This window comes from Lathyrus oleraceus, chromosome 6 (genome assembly GCF_024323335.1).
Source record: "Lathyrus oleraceus cultivar Zhongwan6 chromosome 6, CAAS_Psat_ZW6_1.0, whole genome shotgun sequence".
NCBI classification, from domain to species: domain Eukaryota; kingdom Viridiplantae; phylum Streptophyta; class Magnoliopsida; order Fabales; family Fabaceae; genus Lathyrus; species Lathyrus oleraceus.
Window position 1 is genome coordinate 111,174,451 of NC_066584.1, and position 18,263 is coordinate 111,192,713.

An 18,263-nucleotide genomic window follows, 5' to 3' on the forward strand; every position below is an offset into this window, starting at 1 on the left:
ATACTTTGACAACACATATTTTCAGAGAAGGCAATCATTGTGCAGATAAACTGACTAATTTATATTTACTAGTTACTAAGTATACATGGTGAAATGATATACATACTAATGTAGCTATGGATTTCAACAGAAACAAACTAGATATTTATAGTTTTAAAATTTGCCCCGTTTGAAGTTTTGACTTTAGTCCCCCACTTTTATACCTGCTTTTTTTATTTATATCATGGGTTCATTTTTTTTATTAAAAAAGTGCAACACCACTTTGCCACTTTTTTTATTCAAATAATCTAGTTTTTTTCAAAAATATTTTCAAAATAACCCACTTTTCAAATAAATTCTCAATCTAGCCCACTTAAAAAAATAAAATAAAAATTCAAACGCAGTGGTGACGCCAGACGAGTTGGCGACTGCACTTAATTTTACAATTGTGGCGTCAATTGGACTGACTTACGATGTTGTCAGCCCAATTGACGCTAGTGTGCAAACTTTAAATGGTGACGCCAATTCAATTGACACTAGTGTGTATTGTGTTTTTCTTTTATAAAAAAATAAATTATATAAAAAATTAAACAATAAATATTAATATTTAATTTAAATTACTTTTAAATACAAAAACAAAATTAACACTAACGAGGACGACCGAATTGGTCATATCGGCCACCGGTTCCATACCTCCTAACTATCCTAACTCATTGCGCTCCTTGTTGATGCATCCCAGATGTTTGAGGATTTGAGGTCTCAAGAGGATCTGAGACTTGTTGACGCATGCGTCACAAACTCAGTTACGACAACACATCATTCCATACAAAAGACTTCATAGAAATGCAAGAACTTCTTAAGAAATCTGGTGATGGTGATGTTTCCTGGGATGCATCAACTACGAGTACAACAAGTTAGTGTTAATTTTGTTTTTGAATGTGTTAATTTTGGAATCGGCAGCCGGTATGACCAATCCAACCGTTCTTGTTAGTGTTAATTTTGTTTTTGAATATAAAAATAATTTAAATTAAATACTAATATTTATTATTTAATTTTTTATATAATTCTTTTATAAGAAAAAACACAATACACGTTAAGCACCAATTGAATTGATGCTACCATCTAAAGCTTGCACACTATCCTTATAAAACTAAGTGCAATCCTCAATTAGTCTTATGCCACCGATGAGTTTCAATTTTTTATTTATTAAAATGGGATAAATTGAAAATTTATTTAAAAGATGAGTTATTTTAAAAATATTTTTGAAAAACTAGATTATTCGAATAAAAAAAAACTAAGATGCCTGTCAGGCCAATAGATGATACTAGTAAATAAAATATTCATTAAAAATTGAAACTCAAGAATCAAAAAAACATTTGTAAGAAGTTGGGTAGATCTACATCGCATTCACGAGTGACTTTTATTTAAACCTACTTCACTCCAAAACTATTCTCATTCATTCAACAACACCACCTCTCTCGCCTCTCCTTTTTCTCTGCTCAGTTTTTTCGCATCCATCCATCAGTAATGGCGTTGGAAGGTGTTCTCCTCGGTATGGGTAATCCCCTTCTCGACATTTCTGCTGTCGTCGACGAAGATTTCTTGAAAAAGTACGCTACTCACACCTTTTTTTCTATCTATCTCTTTGTTCATTTGTTTTTAATTTTTTTTATTCGTATTGATTTGTTTTATGCTTAGAAATTTGAACGAAGTGTTGATTTCAGTTACAGAAAGATGAAATGGATCAGATCTCATGTTTTTGATTTTGATTTTGAACTTGATTTACAGGTTTGATATTCAGTTGAACAATGCCATTCTCGCTGAAGATAAACACAAATCTATGTAAGATTTTCTGTTTTACGCTTTTTTTTCTCATTTCAGATTCAGATTCAAATTCCGATTCGGATCGGTATCATGTCAACTATTTTCAGCGTTTTTATTTTGTGATTGTTAGAATGTTATTTAGCATAATCTTGAGTTTAGCTTGTTTATTTTGGTTATTTCAGAGTTTCGTTAACATGCTAATTTGATTTTGTTTTGTGCTAGTGTGTATTTTAGGATAATTGAGCTTAGTTTTTTTTTTAAAATATTTTTTTTATATTATTTATTTATTTATTATTTGAGAGTTTCTTTAACATGTTAATTTGATTATTTTCGAATAATCTTGAGTTTAACTATTTATTTGGTTATTTGGGAGTTTCTTAAACATGTTTACTTGATTTTATTCTGGGCTTGTTAGAATGTTGTTTAGGATAATCTTGAGTTTAACTTATTTGTTTTGATTGTTTGAGAGTTTGGTGAACATGCTAATTAAGGGTTTGAAGTAATACTTGGTTGGACCTGAATATTTCATGTGATAATATTTAGTAATGTCTGAATATCTCATGAGTCTACAATCCATCTCAGGTACGATGAAATGTCTGCCAAATTTAACGTGGAGTATATTGCTGGAGGTAATACCCTAGATCTGAATTATCGTGTTACAATTTATAGATTATTATTGCATTGTCGTGTTATATCATGAACTTTCTAACAAAAGAGAAGGGGAAAGGAATGTTTTATAATGATGGTTATGATTTTTTTTATTGGCAGGTGCCACTCAGAATTCAATTAAGGTTGCTCAGGTATGTGCACTTTTTCTTATAGGAGTTGAGCTGAATCTTGAGTATTTGTGGTTAAATTAGCTTATCATTTTCACCTTGTCTATAATAGTGGTTGCTTCAAGTACCCGGAGCCACTAGTTACATTGGTTGCATAGGAAAGGACAAGTATGGCGAGGAGATGACCAAGAACTCTAGACTTGCTGGTGTAAATGTAAGTTTAATATTGTAATTTTCTCCTTGTTTTGTTTCTTTTTCTGTTTGCTGCAATTTATTTGACAGTAGAATGTAGTTTCTTAAATTAACTTGTTCATTTAACAACTAGGTTCAATATTATGAAGATGAAAATACACCTACAGGAACTTGCGCTGTTTGTGTGGTTGGTGGTGAAAGGTAAAAGGATCACACTTTCTTTGTGTTTTTTGATAGTATGCGGCTTCAGCTTAGTATATATATAGTATTCAATTTTGTTGATTGTAAAGCCAGCTGTTTGAAGCCTTCTTTAATTTATTGGATCTAAATATAGGTCACTTATTGCCAACTTAGCAGCTGCAAATTGCTACAAGGTTGATCATTTGAAGAAACCCGAAAATTGGGCATTAGGTACCTTGTTTGATCTGTCCAGTGTCTCTTTCTATCTCCATTAAATCTGAATGATCAAGATAACTAACATTTGCTATTATGCATTTTTTTTAATAAATAGTTGAAAAGGCCAAGTATTTCTATATTGCTGGCTTTTTCCTCACCGTATCCCCCGAATCCATACAATTAGTTGGCGAACATGCAGCTGCAAAGAACAAGGTTAGATATGATTAGAATTTGGCCTTCCCTTTCTACTAATAATAGTATTTGAAACTTAAGTAGTCAACTAATTTACTCACTTGTGCAGGTCTTCACGATGAACCTTTCTGCACCCTTTATCTGTGAGTTCTTCAAGGATGTACAGGATAAAGCTCTTGCGTAAGAATCCTTCGCTGTCAAATTAAACGAATACATTTTTACTTATTGATCTTTAAGGATTTCCATTATGGGATTCAGGTATGTTGACTATGTTTTTGGAAATGAGACTGAAGCAAGAACATATTCTAAAGTGCACGGCTGGGAGGTAAATAGCTAGACTTCACAGATCTGTACCCTGGCAGTTTTGGTTTGCCACTCATCTTGGTTCTTTTTGTATTGTTCAGACCGACAATGTCGAGGAGATAGCTATAAAGATATCTGAGTTGCCAAAAGCAAATGAAGCTCGTAAAAGGATCACTGTTATCACACAGGGTGCCGATCCCGTGTGTGTTGCTAAAGATGGGAAAGTGACATTGTACCCTGTAATTCTATTGCCTAAAGAGAAATTAGTTGATACAAATGGAGCAGGTATTGCCCTATTCTTTTCGCAGTTCGTGCTTTTAAGTAAATAAAAAGTTCATTCAAGGTCAATTTCTCATCAATGTTACATGCTATTCATAATATTCTTTTGTTTTTGTTTTTGTAGGAGATGCATTTGTTGGAGGATTCCTTGCTCAATTGGTTCAGGAGAAGTCTATTGAAGAAAGTGTGAGAGCTGGGTGTTATGCAGCAAATGTTGTCATTCAAAGGTCCGGCTGCACTTACCCAGAGAAGCCTGATTTTCATTGAGCGATTCTCCCGATTTTATCATCATCATTATTATTATTACTATGAAGTTTTGATTATTGGGAGCAATTTTAGTTGCATTTTAGTAGTTACACTCTTAACTGGTTTGGGATTTTTATTAAATCCCGGATAGGGAGAAGAGGTGAAAAAGTTGCAGAGGGAAACATTACTGAAATAAGTTCATGTTATTTGAAGTCCTATCTGGCATCATTTATAATCTTTTGCTGTTTGTCATTTCAAGTGTTTGTCTTTTATGGTTACTATAGCTAATGTTGCTATATGATGATACTGAGAAAATAGCTAATGTTGCTTTTACATGTTCTATCTTATTTGAAATCCTATCAGGTTATAATGTTGCTATTTGTTATCTCACATTTGTTTATCGTTATTTTTAAATCCGTGTTTCAACGAGAGATTTATGTTCTGGACTGCGAAATACTTTTTGGTTTGAGATAACCGTTATTCAATTTGTTAATACATCGTATGTAATTAAATTTTTCCAACCAAAAAAGTAACAGAAATTGGCCTCTATCTAAACAATAATTTACTTACGAGTAAGATACATATAGAAAAAATATAATTATTCAAAACTAATCATTTTCATTAGCAGCATGAGAAATATAAATTAAAAGGATTTGCAGAAAAATATAGTAAATATGAGAAGTAATATTGATACTTCATTTTTATTCCAAACGCTTGCCTGGAGCTTAATTTAAATGGTGTTGATTTTCAATGATGTTCATGATTATTTATCGTTTTTCTGTTGGGTAATTGTTCAGTATAGAGGTGATGGGCACCATGTGAAGCACTGATTAGAGTTTCATTATCAAGTTTCCTCAACTTTTATCTGATAAGTTTTACATAATTTGATTACCATAAGTTGGATTACAAGCTACACAATTCATTGCAAAACAATTTTCATCAATTTGACAAAATGGAACGGACATCACACCTGCTGATACGACTCTATTCACTCTCTCATCATAGGCTTTTTTTAACTGCTATTCTAGCTTCCCAATTGTTCACAAAAATCACATGGTTAATAATGAAAGTTCAGAAAACTGCAAATTATCTATATGCTTTTTTACCCGTAAAGAGTTACGCTTAAACACAGTAAATACCAATTACTCCATCCGTTCTTTTTTAAATGTCACTTTCTAGATAAATTTTTGTTTCTTTTTAAATCTTACTTGCAAAGTTCAAGTAGTATTTGTCAAGATTACCCCTATAACAGATATTAACTCTATTATGGTACAGTAATATTCATTGACATACCTACAAAATCCACAACACATGAACACAATAAGCATTGAAAAGTAAATAAACCCACTACATCAAAACCAACAAAAAGTCCTTAGGACAAGTAAAAAAGTGTTCAAATCAAAAAAAGACTTCACATTTTTTATAAAAAGCTTATATATTCAACATTAAAAAGGAATGAGCGATGATTAAAAATATACCGTTTTATTTTCAAGCATATTTACTAATCAAATTTAATATTAAAAAATCTCTCATTTAATTGTAAGATTAGAGTCATTTCTAAAAATATATTAAATATACTAATAAATGTTAGACAATGAAAATAATTGAATAAGATAGAATTATGAATAAGATAGACGATGAAAATAATTATATATATATATATATATATATATATATATATATATATATATATATATATATATATATATATATATATATATATATATATATATATATATATATATATATATATATATTTCGAGATTCTCTCATTCTTTCAAGTGTTCTTTAATATCACAGTCAAACATGTGGATGTTAACCAATTTTGTGCACATATTAAAATGCTTAGATATATGTTGAAAAACATAAAAACAGGGTCAATATACTCATAAACTATCTAAATAATTGCAAAATTATTATTAAACTACCTTTTCACTCTTGAATTGAATTGACCCTTTATCTTCTGAAGTGCTTCTTCATTATCTCTAAATCCAACAACAAACAACCTATTATATTTTGGCTGAAACACAACTCAGATAACCAACTCTTTCTTCAACATTTTATCAAATGCATATTGATATGCAAGTAGATTATCTTCACCGGCCTAAAATTATACAAAATATTAGAATGTAAATTGAATTACATGTTATAAGTAGAATGTTTGGGTAATTATAAGCAATTACCTCAATCAACTCATTCTTGAATTTAAGGATAGTTTTTTCAATCATCTTGACACAATCGCTATCCCAAAAGACAAACTTTATCCTATATTTATTATCCACTGCCTGAACTTCAAATTTGAATCTAATTGAATACCTCATATTTGTTAGGTATAGACAACCTTAGTCTTGTTGTTAGACGGAGTCACCTGTGTCTGAATGATTTCATGAACTACTCCATTAACATCTACGGATAAACCACATTGTTATAGAAAGCAAATAACAAAGTCCAATTTATTTCAAATAAAAACAAACACAATTTCAAAATTAAATTATCAACTAAGAATCCAGCTTGAAACTTTTCAGCAAGTATATCATCAAAACTAATCAAGTTCATCTGATTCTGAGGAATATCTGAAAAATCTACAGATTTTACAGAAGATGCACCATAAAAAATCAACTTGAACTTATGAACAGTTTTCATGAAGGAGAAATCATTCTTAGCAACCTTAAAGTTCTGTATAATGTATGTATTTCTTACGATAAGAGTAGACTTTATGTTTCTGTACCAAATACGGTGGTACAATGATTTGAACCATATCACACTACAAAATCACACAAAGAAATAAACACCATGAGATACAAAAGACTATTTATGTTTGAAACAGAAAAGTATAGTTATACCGGATAACCAAAAATAGGTTACCTTTGCATCCATTAAAACCATTTTCAAGTGATCTTTATTGGAAATGCTTGTGACACACCATAAATATCTAATCCTAACAAAAAGCTTGCGTAAATACTTGAAATCATTGATATCCTTCACATTCTCAACTAGATGTGGCATTGATAACAAAATCAACCTGCTAATGATAATAAACAAACTCATTATTACAGAAGATGAAACAAACAAATTTGTATGAATTTGTATGGTATTTTGATAACGAACAAACACAATATTACAGAACATGAAACGAACCAATAAAACGCAGAAAACATAGACAATCAAAAATATCATAACAAACCCAGTTAAATAGTAAATATGATGAGAAGGAAAACGAAATATTCAACAACATTTTTAAACAACAATAAACACAACACATAAACAATTATCAAACTACCCATTTGAACTTAAAAAACGCACCAATAACAGCTAAAGGAGAAACAAATAATCAAAGAAAATGTTTTATATCTTACCAGCGACAGAAAGGGATGCATTTGTGATTGGAAATCGTCAAGGAGTGTTAATGGCAGAAGAAATGTACAAGGAGGAAGTTGAATAGTAGCAGTCGAGTTCTATGGTGTGAATGAATGAATGAGTTGTTGTATGATATGAATGGATTGTAGAAAACTTGCGTATGAATGTGTGCATCCGAAATAAGAAGATGTATAGTTGCAACATTGTTTGGATTCCTAATGGAAAATTGTAGCTACTCCAAGTGACTTTTGAGTTACTTTTAAGATGTATTTGAAAAATGTTAAGTTGTGCAAATAAATTCTACATAGAGAACGTGAAATGCAATAATGGAAATGGTAGAAGTTAATGGTTAATTTGGGTTAAAAGGTGAAAAGTGTGAGTGCACTATCCTCTTAGAAATATTTTGAATGATGTCAAAACTAGGATACTTAGTATATGTGTACATTGAAATTTTCTCTCTATGTTTAGATATGCATTTTCATCTTAGGACATTTAAAAATAGGTAAGAAACATCTTTACAAGTAAAAAATTATGTTTTATGGGAAAAACATTATTTTGGGTTGACACATACGAGCTTTGGGTCGACCCCAATTGATGCTTTGACAAACCAAAATGACCCTGCCTTATTTGGATAAACCCCTATACTGCTTGGGTCTAGGGATGAAAATTTGACCCATCCTTAGTGGGTATCCGCAAAAGTTACCCACAACGGATAGGGTAAAACCCACAAAATGGGTACGAGCACAAACAACTATCCACTAAAATACGCAGGTATATGTGCGGGAACAGGTACCTTAATACCCACCCCGCCCCATACCCACACTAGATATATTTATGTATTTTCATTTTTATTATAATATACACATGTATGTTTGTTAACTTTCTTAAATACACCACTATTAAACTTGTTTGCATTTTAATATAAGTGATTATTTATTTCTTAACTCGACAATAACATCCTTGAATTTTTTATAATGTTGTTAAAAACATAAAATAACATGACAAATTATATATGATCGATAGTTTTTTATTAGAAATGCAGGTAAAGGTGTGTGTGTATGGGTACTTAGCTACAGATACACACACAAAGATTTTTTCTCTTATATTAAACATTAAACATTATTTATCTTCAACATAAAGGAAAATCAACATGATGTTTATTGCACACCAAGTGGCTGATAAATTGTTTTAGTTAATTTTTTTTCTTCTATATCATTTGAAATTGATTACAAAGTGTTAATTGTTCAAACGTAATTTTAGAAAACACATTGATTTGTTTCTCATCATTGTTTGACGTTTTGTTACGGTTTATACGCATATTCGATTCTTCCGATAACGAGTTGAGATAAAAGAGTGTCGATTTGGAATTGCTTTCGCTTGCCATAGTAAATAATTTTTAAACAAATTTTTAATCTAAGAAAATTTTATTGGCGACCTATTCACCACCTCTAGAACGTTGTCATCGTCTAACAAGTGGTATCAGAGCACCGATTTATCTTATGCTTCATAATTGCTTATTAAATTATGGCTTCCGAACCTAAAGAGGCGTATAATAAAACACATACTTTCAATGGCGAAAACTATGGTTATTGGAAGAATTGTATGCATATCCATATCAATTCTATTGATAGAAATGCATGGAACTCCATCCAAAATGGTCCATTTGAAATTACTATGACCAATGCAGATGTGTTGTTGTACCTAAACTGGAAGCACAATGTAACACGAGTAATGAGAAAAATTGGTCGTGTGATTGGAAAGCAAGGAATATTCTAATCTCCGCTTTAGGAGTTGATGAATATTACTGTGTTTCTCATTGCAAACCTGCTAATGCTATGTGGGACTCATTAGATGTTTCCCATAAGGGAACAAATGAAGTCAAACAAGCTAGAATAAATACTTTGAACCAAGAGTTTGAACTCTTTCGTATGAAGCATGGTGAAACCATTGCTAATATGGAAAATAGGTTCACTTATCTTATAAACCGTTTGAATGCACTTGGTAAGCCGGTTTCCAATGAAATTTATACTATTTTTTTAAAAGATGTCTTAATAGGGAATGACAACCTAAGGTCACCGCAATCAAGGAAGTCAACAATCTCTTGACATTAGAGACTACTACTTTATTTGGTAAGCTTGAAGAACATGAGCAAAATCTCATTTGCTTGGAGAAGCATGAGAAGAAGATTAAGAAAGAAAAGAACAAGGAAAAAGAGGTTGACAAGAAGTAAATTTCTCTAATGGCTTCTAGTTCTGAGTCCTCTACTAAAGAGGAAGATTATAGTGGAACAAGTGATAATGAGTGAATGGATGATAAAGAAATGGGGATGTTTATTAAACGGTACCATAAGTACATTAAGGGAAATGGAGTGAAGCACTCTAACAAGAATCTCATAAACTAAAGAAGACAATCAAATTCCTCAAAGCAAGATGAGAATAAGAAAGAAAAATATAGAAGTTCTTGTTACAATTATGGAAAATTCGATCATTATAAGTCGGATTGTCCATTTCTTAAGAAGGATAAGGCAAAAGGTCAACACAAGAAGTCTAGTAAGCTTATAAGAGCATATATTTCTTGGGAAAGTGATAGTGAATCCTCAAGTGAAAGTGATGAAGAGGCAAATTTTTCCTCATGGACCATCATCATAAGAAGAAAAATGCAATTCATTCTAAATATGAATCTATTGATAAAATATCTTATTCTGAATTACAAATTACATTTGAAAATCTACATGGTGAATCCATAAAAGCTTTTAGAAGGCTGGATTCAAATAAAAGAATATTTTTCATACTTAGAAGCCAAAATTTTAGAAACTGAAAAACAAATGGAAGTTATTAAGCAAACCATGTTAGAGGCTTCAAAAGTGGATGTTGAGGATGAAAGATCTTCTTGGTTTGGTTGTGAAACTTATCATATTTGGAAAAAAGAGGTTATTATTCTAAAAGTCAAAATGCACAAGGCCTTAGAACCAAAAGTTACCTTCGCTATTAAGCCAACAAAACTTAAAAGATCTTTAAATGTACCATACAAAAAGTATAATTTTGTTTTAAAGAAATCAAATAGCGAAAGTCATTCTCATCATCACTTGACTTATCACTATTGTTGCAAGAAAGGAAATACCATTGCTATAACTTAGGAGATACTTGGTTCTTAAAGGCGTATTTCAATGGTTGCCCAAGTGCAACAATGTTTCCGCTCACTCTAAAGGACCCAATGAAAATTGGGTACCTATCACTCTTGTTTGATCTTGTAGGTTGAATGTCTTGGCTTTATGGAAAGATTGTAGTTTCTTGATAGTGGATGCTCAAGGCATATGACATGTGACATTTCCCTATTCATTGAATTCACGTCAAAGAAGAAGGGCTTTGTGACCTACGGAGACAACAACAAGGGTGCAATAATTGGTAAAGGTAGTGTATGTAATCCCTTTTCTACTACAATCTCCAATGTTATACTTGTCGAAGATATTAAATATAATCTACTTAGCATTAGTCAACTATGCGATAAAGGATATACAATAACTTTTACAAATAATTGTTGCATGATTGAACATAACGAAAAGAAATATTATCCATTTAAGGGCTTAAGGGTTAATAAATATGCCTAACTTAAATGATGTATCATTAACAAGTACTAAGTGTTTAGTAACCATGAGTGAACACTCTTGGTTTATGGCATAGACGCTTAGCACATGTTAACTTTGATTTACTAAACAAAGTGGTTTCAAAGGATCTAATTATAGGTATACCTAAAATTAAAAATTTCAAAAGACCACCTATGCGACACATGCCAAATGGGAAAGCAAACAAGAGTCTCTTTTAAATATAAGAATATTGTTTAAACTTCTAGACCTCTCGAGCTTCTCCATATGGGTCTCTTTGGTCCTTCTAGGACAAAAAGCTTAGGTGGTTATTACTATGTTTTTATTTTTGTAGATGATTATTCTAGATTTTGGTAGACCATCTTTTTGCATAGTAAAGATGTGACTTTTTCAGCTTTCACAAAGTTTGCAAAGTTGTCCCAAAATAAAATGAGTTTATACATAGTTGCAATTCGAAGCGATCATGAAGGTGAATTTCAAAACCACCTCTTTGAGGATTATTGTGATAAATATGACATTGAACATACTTTTTTCGCTCCAAGAACTACACAAAAAAATGGTGTTATGGTGTGCAAAAGCATAATTTTAGAGGAATTGGCAAGAACTATGACCAATGAAACTAGTCTACCAAATATTTTTGGGCCAATGCTATCAGTACGACGTGCTATGTTTTAAATAGGATACTTATTCGTCCTATGTTAAACAAAACACCTTATGAACTTTTAAAAGGTAGAAAACCAAATTTATCACATCTTCATGTCTTCGGTTGCAAATGTTTTAAAAGAATTTTTCTCTTCATCTTCAATCTTCTTTTATGCATACACACAACAATTACACATAATCATTCTTGTTGGGTGCTATCTAGATTAGATTGATAAGGTACAATTTAAGATTGTTTATAATCAAATTGGGTTGAGTATTCTTTGGGGGTTTCATTGTTAAAACCAGTTAGGGTTTTCCTCCAAGATCAAGGTTGATTATGGGTTTTTTGTATAAGATTTCACAATAAAAATTCAGCCGAATGAAAGCTTTAAAGAGCGGAGTTTTGTAAAAGGAGTAGCGGTAACCAGAGGATCGATTTAAAAGTCTTGTGTCACTCGATCTTGCTTAAGATCAAGGGGAGACAAGAAGTTAGGATCAACATCAAACATAGGGCTTAGGGGGTTTAGGTTGCTACTTTTTCTCTTGTAAACAACTCTTGCAAATGTTAATTACATATCTCAATTCTATTTGGAATTAGAGGAAGACATATCCATAGTGAGGATAATTATGGAATTGCCTAAACAAATATTTGTGTTCTCTCTCTCTCTCACTCTCTCTCTCTCTATCTCTCTCTCTCTCTCTCTCTCTTTACATTTTGATAATTCACTTAGTGTGCAATTTGATAAAATGATAATTCTGTTTGTGTTGAAGTAATTCAAACTGTTTTGTAAGATAATTGCAATCTAAACAATTGCAATTGGTTTTTCATATCTTCAACACAAAGGAAAATCAACTTGGTCTTTATTGCACACCAAATGTTTGATAAATTGTTTTACAGTTTTTTTTTCTAATTCATTGAAAATTGATTACAAAGTGTTAATTATTCAAACGTTATTTTAGAAAATATATTGATTTATTTCTCATCATTGTTTTACGTTTTGTTATGATTTATACGCATATCCGATTATTCCTATAACAGTTCGGGGTAGACGAGTGTCGATACATAATGTCTTTTACTTGCCATAGTAAATAATTTTTAAAACATATTTTTAATCTAAGAAAATTTTGTTGGAAATATATTCACCTCTCTAGTTTGTGGAATAGGAGTACCATCACCAAAGTGATATGATTGAGCTTTAGAATCACTCATGATAAGAAAAGTGTTTTCCACACATCACTATTAAGTGTTTAGCATAGACCTTACTCTGATGCCAACAAAAGGTGCAAAAAACACAAGAAAAGGGGGGTGGGGTGGGGGTTAAATTGTGTTAGCTTTTTCTTCTTCTGCTTCTGATGGTTCACAACCAGATTATAAACACTTAGTTCAGAGTCTAACTCAAAAAAGTTTGGTTAGATTATGAAAGTCCTTATCAGATTTTGAAACAGAATATGACTTAAAGTATTAAAGTTGATAACAACAAAATGTTATGATGAAAAATACGAAAGTAAAGGCAAAGAACACACAACAACTATCCTGGTTCCTCTCACAACTTTGAGAGTATTCCAGCCCCCTTGTACTTCCAAGGGATTTTCACTATAACCAAACTGATTACAAATTCTCAAGCACCAAGCAAGATACTTCCAATGCTCAAATCCACAAGTAAGATAATTCTATTCTCAAGTACACAAGCAAGATACTTCCAATGCTCAAACCTTAAAGTAAGAGACTTTATGCTCAAGCACAAAAGCAAAAGACTTCAAGTGCTCAATCACTAAAGCAAAAGACTTTTGGCTCTATAACAAACTATTAATAGATTGGGTAAAAACTACACTTGACATACAATCAGAGGTGTAGACATAATACAACTTAGAAAGACTCTAAGACTTAAGAACTTCTAAAATATACAAAGTGTTAAGATGTTGTAAGTCTATATCGTTTTTGACAGAGCGACTTCTCCTTGAAATGTCAATATTCAGAGTCTTGTTGTGCAATGTGTAGTTGTGTAATTCTTCTTTAGGTCTTCTTCTCCTTAAATAGAGAGGAAGAAAAGATACATTGAAGACTTTAATAAAAGGGTTGGATAACCTTTGTACCTGATTAAACACATCAAGAAAACAACTTTCTGCAAGAAGAATTATCCGTTGAAGCTCAGATAACCAAGAAGAGACTTTTCCTTAAGTCTTTAGGTGATCAAAAGGTCTCTGAGTCTGTCAGAGTTACCTCGATTAAAGAAATACACCTTCAGAGGTTAACTTTCTTTAGACTTGATTCTTCAAAGTTTGATCTCTTAAAAGTCTGCTTCTTGGCTTCTAAAGCTTCAGAGTTTGTATCACTAGAGGCTGACTATCTTCAGAGTCTCGTTCTTCCACTATAGCCAAAGTCTTTAGAAGTGATCTTCAGAACTAGAGTCTGAACTTCAGATGCAGAACAATCAATTTTCTCTTCATCCGTTCTTAGATTTATAGTCCTACAAAATTGAACAAATTTTAGAATACCCAATTGTTCTTTAAATACTTTATTAACATCAAAACCCAAGGGATATGGTATCAACCGATTTTTTCCAACATGGCTATGGTGTGTTTGTTTCCTATCTGGTTGTTTTCATATGTTTCCACTTATGAATATTATGGGCTTTGAATACATAAGGTGACATTTGGATATGTACTAATACATAAAGTGACTTGATATTTACGGAGTTTCTCTTTCCACCCTTATTGGTGATCCCCACACCATCGTGAAAAGACTTAAATATCCCTAACACCCGAGGATGCATCTCTAGACGCACCTTTTTTCACACACATCTCAATGAAATCATTTGGAAACCTTTGTTATGTTTAAATTTGGTCCAAAGATTCATCTCTCTATGTACAAAAGGTTTATTTAAATATGCATATCTGAAATCCCCCTTTCATTATTCTTTAAGATTTCCGAAGATGCATCTCCGAAATATGCTATGTTAGCTCATACCATACACATACAAAAAATAATGGTAGAATGGAAAACCAACATAAATTAACATCAAAGTAAACATTACATAAATTTAGCATTACATGTCATTACAAACACGTGGTTTAGGACGTTGCAACATCTTATAATATCTTCCGTTGATATTTAAATCATCACATCCACTTCAATCAGACCCTTTATTGAGTAATTGTAAAAGGTACTACACATAACCTTTAAATCATCATTCATTTTCAGTTCAAGCATATTGAATCGTATCTTCCCTCCGCTGTCAATGGAGGGAGAACGATACTCAAGCTTGACAACTCTCATATTTTCTGAATATTGCAGCAGAGTATTTAATTTAGATTTCAGATAAACGACAAATATGTCCTTAGAGACCCTAAACTAAAGTAGGGGTTTTGTGCCATTAAAATACACAAATTAAAGATGGGGATGAGGATTCATTATGATCCTTGTAAAACAAAAGGAATTAGATACTCTATTTATAGAATGTGTAGAATAATAAAGACCTTACAAGCCTTATGCTATCTTCAAAAAAGACTTCGAAGATACATCTTCAGATCTACATTTTTTTTCAAAAAGTAAGGGTCTTTACGAAGATGCATCTCCGGATGATCTCCTGTTTTATTTTTTTAAATTAATTAATAGGTGTGTCCGAAGATGTATCTCCAGAACTTCCCAAAAATTATACATAATAAAACCATTGTATTATGCAGAGCAGTATTACAAAACATAAAAATTATCCAAAAAATACCATCCAATTTCATAACATATGCAATGCGTTACATACAAAAAACATGTTACATTATTAGATTACAACTAAAATGCATCAAAACATATGTCACAACCTAAACTTATTAGTGGTTCATTCCTCGATCTTTCCTTATTTGCTTCTCTTTCAATGCCACTCAACTTGGTGAACTCTTCCATCCTTTCTAAAAAGTGATCTGACCAAGTTTTAGCATCTTGTGTAAAATACGCCGTCCACTCCAGTGCTGTCTTTGGTATATGACAACCCGATTTAAAAAAAACCTGAACAAAATGTTGTGTTTTTGATAGCCACGTGCTCAAATGGATTTTGAGGTGACTTACTTCTAAGTGGAAAGAATGTTCTCGAGAAATCATATCGTGTTAAATCAATACACACCCTATCATAACCACTTGCTATAAGGTGTCCCATTTTGGGAAAGCGCATCCATTTGTCAAACGGAGCCAAACCATTAAGACAAGGAACTAGATCATTGGGAATTACATCATACTTTGCTTTGTTACCGTATATCTTTGTGTATGATTCCCTATGCATCTTCATCTCGTGTATAAGATAAAGGAAAATAAATTGGTAGTTGTCCTCTCCTTTGCCGAGCAAATCCGAAACAACTCGAAAACCATAATTGCCTTCAATGTGTTTGTGCATAAAAATTGACATCTCTTCAATGTGTTTGATTTTTGGTAATGGTGGTGTGGGAGATGGTTTACTACTGAGAGCACCTTAGAAAACACTCTTTTGGGATTTTGGAGTCGGAGAATTCGGAAAGTATGAGTTAACATGTTCAAAGTATAAAGGAGACCATCTTCTGGAGTTGTTACTTTGGGTCGATTCAACCTTTTTAGGGGCACCCTTTGTTTTAATTGGATCCGACGGTGGTTTCAAATCCATTATTTCTGGATATGTAATCTTCCTTAGTTTCTCTTTGATGTGCGATTTCATTATGTCGCCAGATTTTATGAATCTCTCTTGGATGACTTCCCACTCCATCATGATAGATATGTTTGATATATTATCCTTCATCACACCATCATCACCAAAATTAAGCCTGTTCCAATTAATACAAATATATTCCATACATATTAGTTTATCAAGCTTCATCTTATTTAAAATTAAACAATCACATGGAAGTCCAAAATCTTCATACATCCATATTTTGAGCTATCTGAATCAGTTTTATCCGCTTGCTTGGCTTCGTGAAAAATGAAATTCAATTTCGCTCGAGATACATTACCAACCAACTGTGAATAAAGGATGTTGTATTTGAATCGGTGTTCTAACGTAATATTGCTCAGACCAAAATATGTTTGTATCTCATTATATTGGTTTTAGAGCATTTGGTTCAAGACATCCCAATCTCAACAAAAATCACCTTGACTGTTTCTTAACCAATTCTTCAGTCTAGCACGTGCAGATTCAACTCTATTAGTTCTTATATTTCCAAAGTGTCGAATCTGATCGGTCCATGCACAAACAATCTTCTCTTTAACCTGATCCATAATCGTGCCCTCAAAATATTTCAGCAAATCTGGATATATCGCTCAAACACTCCTGAAATGTAGAACATAATAAGCATATAATTCTTTCGTGGAAGAATTTATTATACCATTCCATGCATCCATTATCACTTCCACCAACACCAGGTTTGAACATTTTTCCATCTCCACCTATGATTTGTTTGCTTCCAACTGTGGGTTTTACTCAACTTCTGACATTTTTGGTTATGTGATACTTACAAAGTACTGCAAACAATGTAGGAAACACCTTTGCAACCGAACTCATCAATGTGGTGTCGCGATCAATGATTATGACCAGTGGAATGTTTTCTTGGTCCTTCAACATACTCTTGCACATTTCCAAAGCCCATGTAACATTGTCCTCTTTTTTTGGATTCCAAAAATGAAAAGCCGACTGAATAAGTCATCTTCGTAGAAGTAATACAAGAAATTTCCAACAGTGGAAGTCTATACTTGTTAGTTTTGTATGTTGAGTAATTTATGAGCATTGAGGGAAAAGTGTTAAACAACTTCATGAAATTGGGATGACTCCAAAATATGTCTTGAGCAGTGACTTTATACTTACATACTCTGTATCTCGAAACATAGTCCTCATCTACCAAAAGCTTTAACAATTGTTGCTTCTCAGATCTTGGTCCTCCCGCCGCCTTGTTGTCTCAAGCATGTGCGTTGTATATTTTCTTAATATTTGAAACATTTAGAGATTTTTTGCGTTTCAAAGTTGCGAGTATGTTTTTCAGCGCCACCATCTTTAATGTCATGTCTAAAACGAGTTCCCTCTCCTCTAGAACAAGGCGGCATACAATGGTATAACCAAATAGATTGTCATGCAACGCATGACTAGGTATACCAGAAATCATATTAAATTTCCATGTCTCATACGCCATATGGTATCCGCGCAATTTAAATGGACATTCACATTTCCTCGATCTCGTGTCATCTCGTTTCAAGTTCCTAAGCCTTGGTTGGTACATGCCACTTCTTTCGCATATCATTGCTACAAATGCTTGTCTTCTATCCAAACCATTGTCGGACCTTCCGATTACAATGCCGAACCCCAATTTTCCGTCTCCACCCATGATTTGTTTGCTTCCAACTGTGGGTTTTACTCAACTTCTGACATTTTTGGTTATGTGATACTTACAAAATAATGCAAACAATGTAGGAAACACCTTTGCAACCGAACTCATCAATGTGGTGTCGCGATCAATGATTATGACCAGTG

The 18,263-nt window shown here is 32.4% G+C and overlaps 2 protein-coding genes across 2 annotated transcripts; one reads left to right on the top strand and one right to left on the bottom strand.

The window, feature by feature from the left end:
• Window positions 1-1,336: 1,336 nt before the first annotated feature.
• On the top strand, window positions 1,337-4,572 carry LOC127098208 (adenosine kinase 2). Its single transcript, XM_051036737.1, has 12 exons — window positions 1,337-1,589; window positions 1,768-1,821; window positions 2,386-2,432; window positions 2,572-2,603; window positions 2,692-2,793; window positions 2,905-2,972; window positions 3,106-3,182; window positions 3,283-3,380; window positions 3,469-3,539; window positions 3,618-3,684; window positions 3,764-3,947; window positions 4,066-4,572. Exons 1-12 carry the CDS (start codon window positions 1,507-1,509, stop codon window positions 4,206-4,208), a joined length of 1,026 nt encoding a protein of 341 aa, XP_050892694.1. The 5' UTR covers window positions 1,337-1,506; the 3' UTR covers window positions 4,209-4,572.
• A 13,122-nt stretch (window positions 4,573-17,694) lies between these two features.
• Window positions 17,695-18,117, bottom strand: LOC127094265 (uncharacterized). Its single transcript, XM_051033122.1, has one exon. The coding sequence runs from the start codon at window positions 18,115-18,117 to the stop codon at window positions 17,695-17,697; it is 423 nt and encodes a 140-aa protein (XP_050889079.1).
• Window positions 18,118-18,263: the final 146 nt, after the last annotated feature.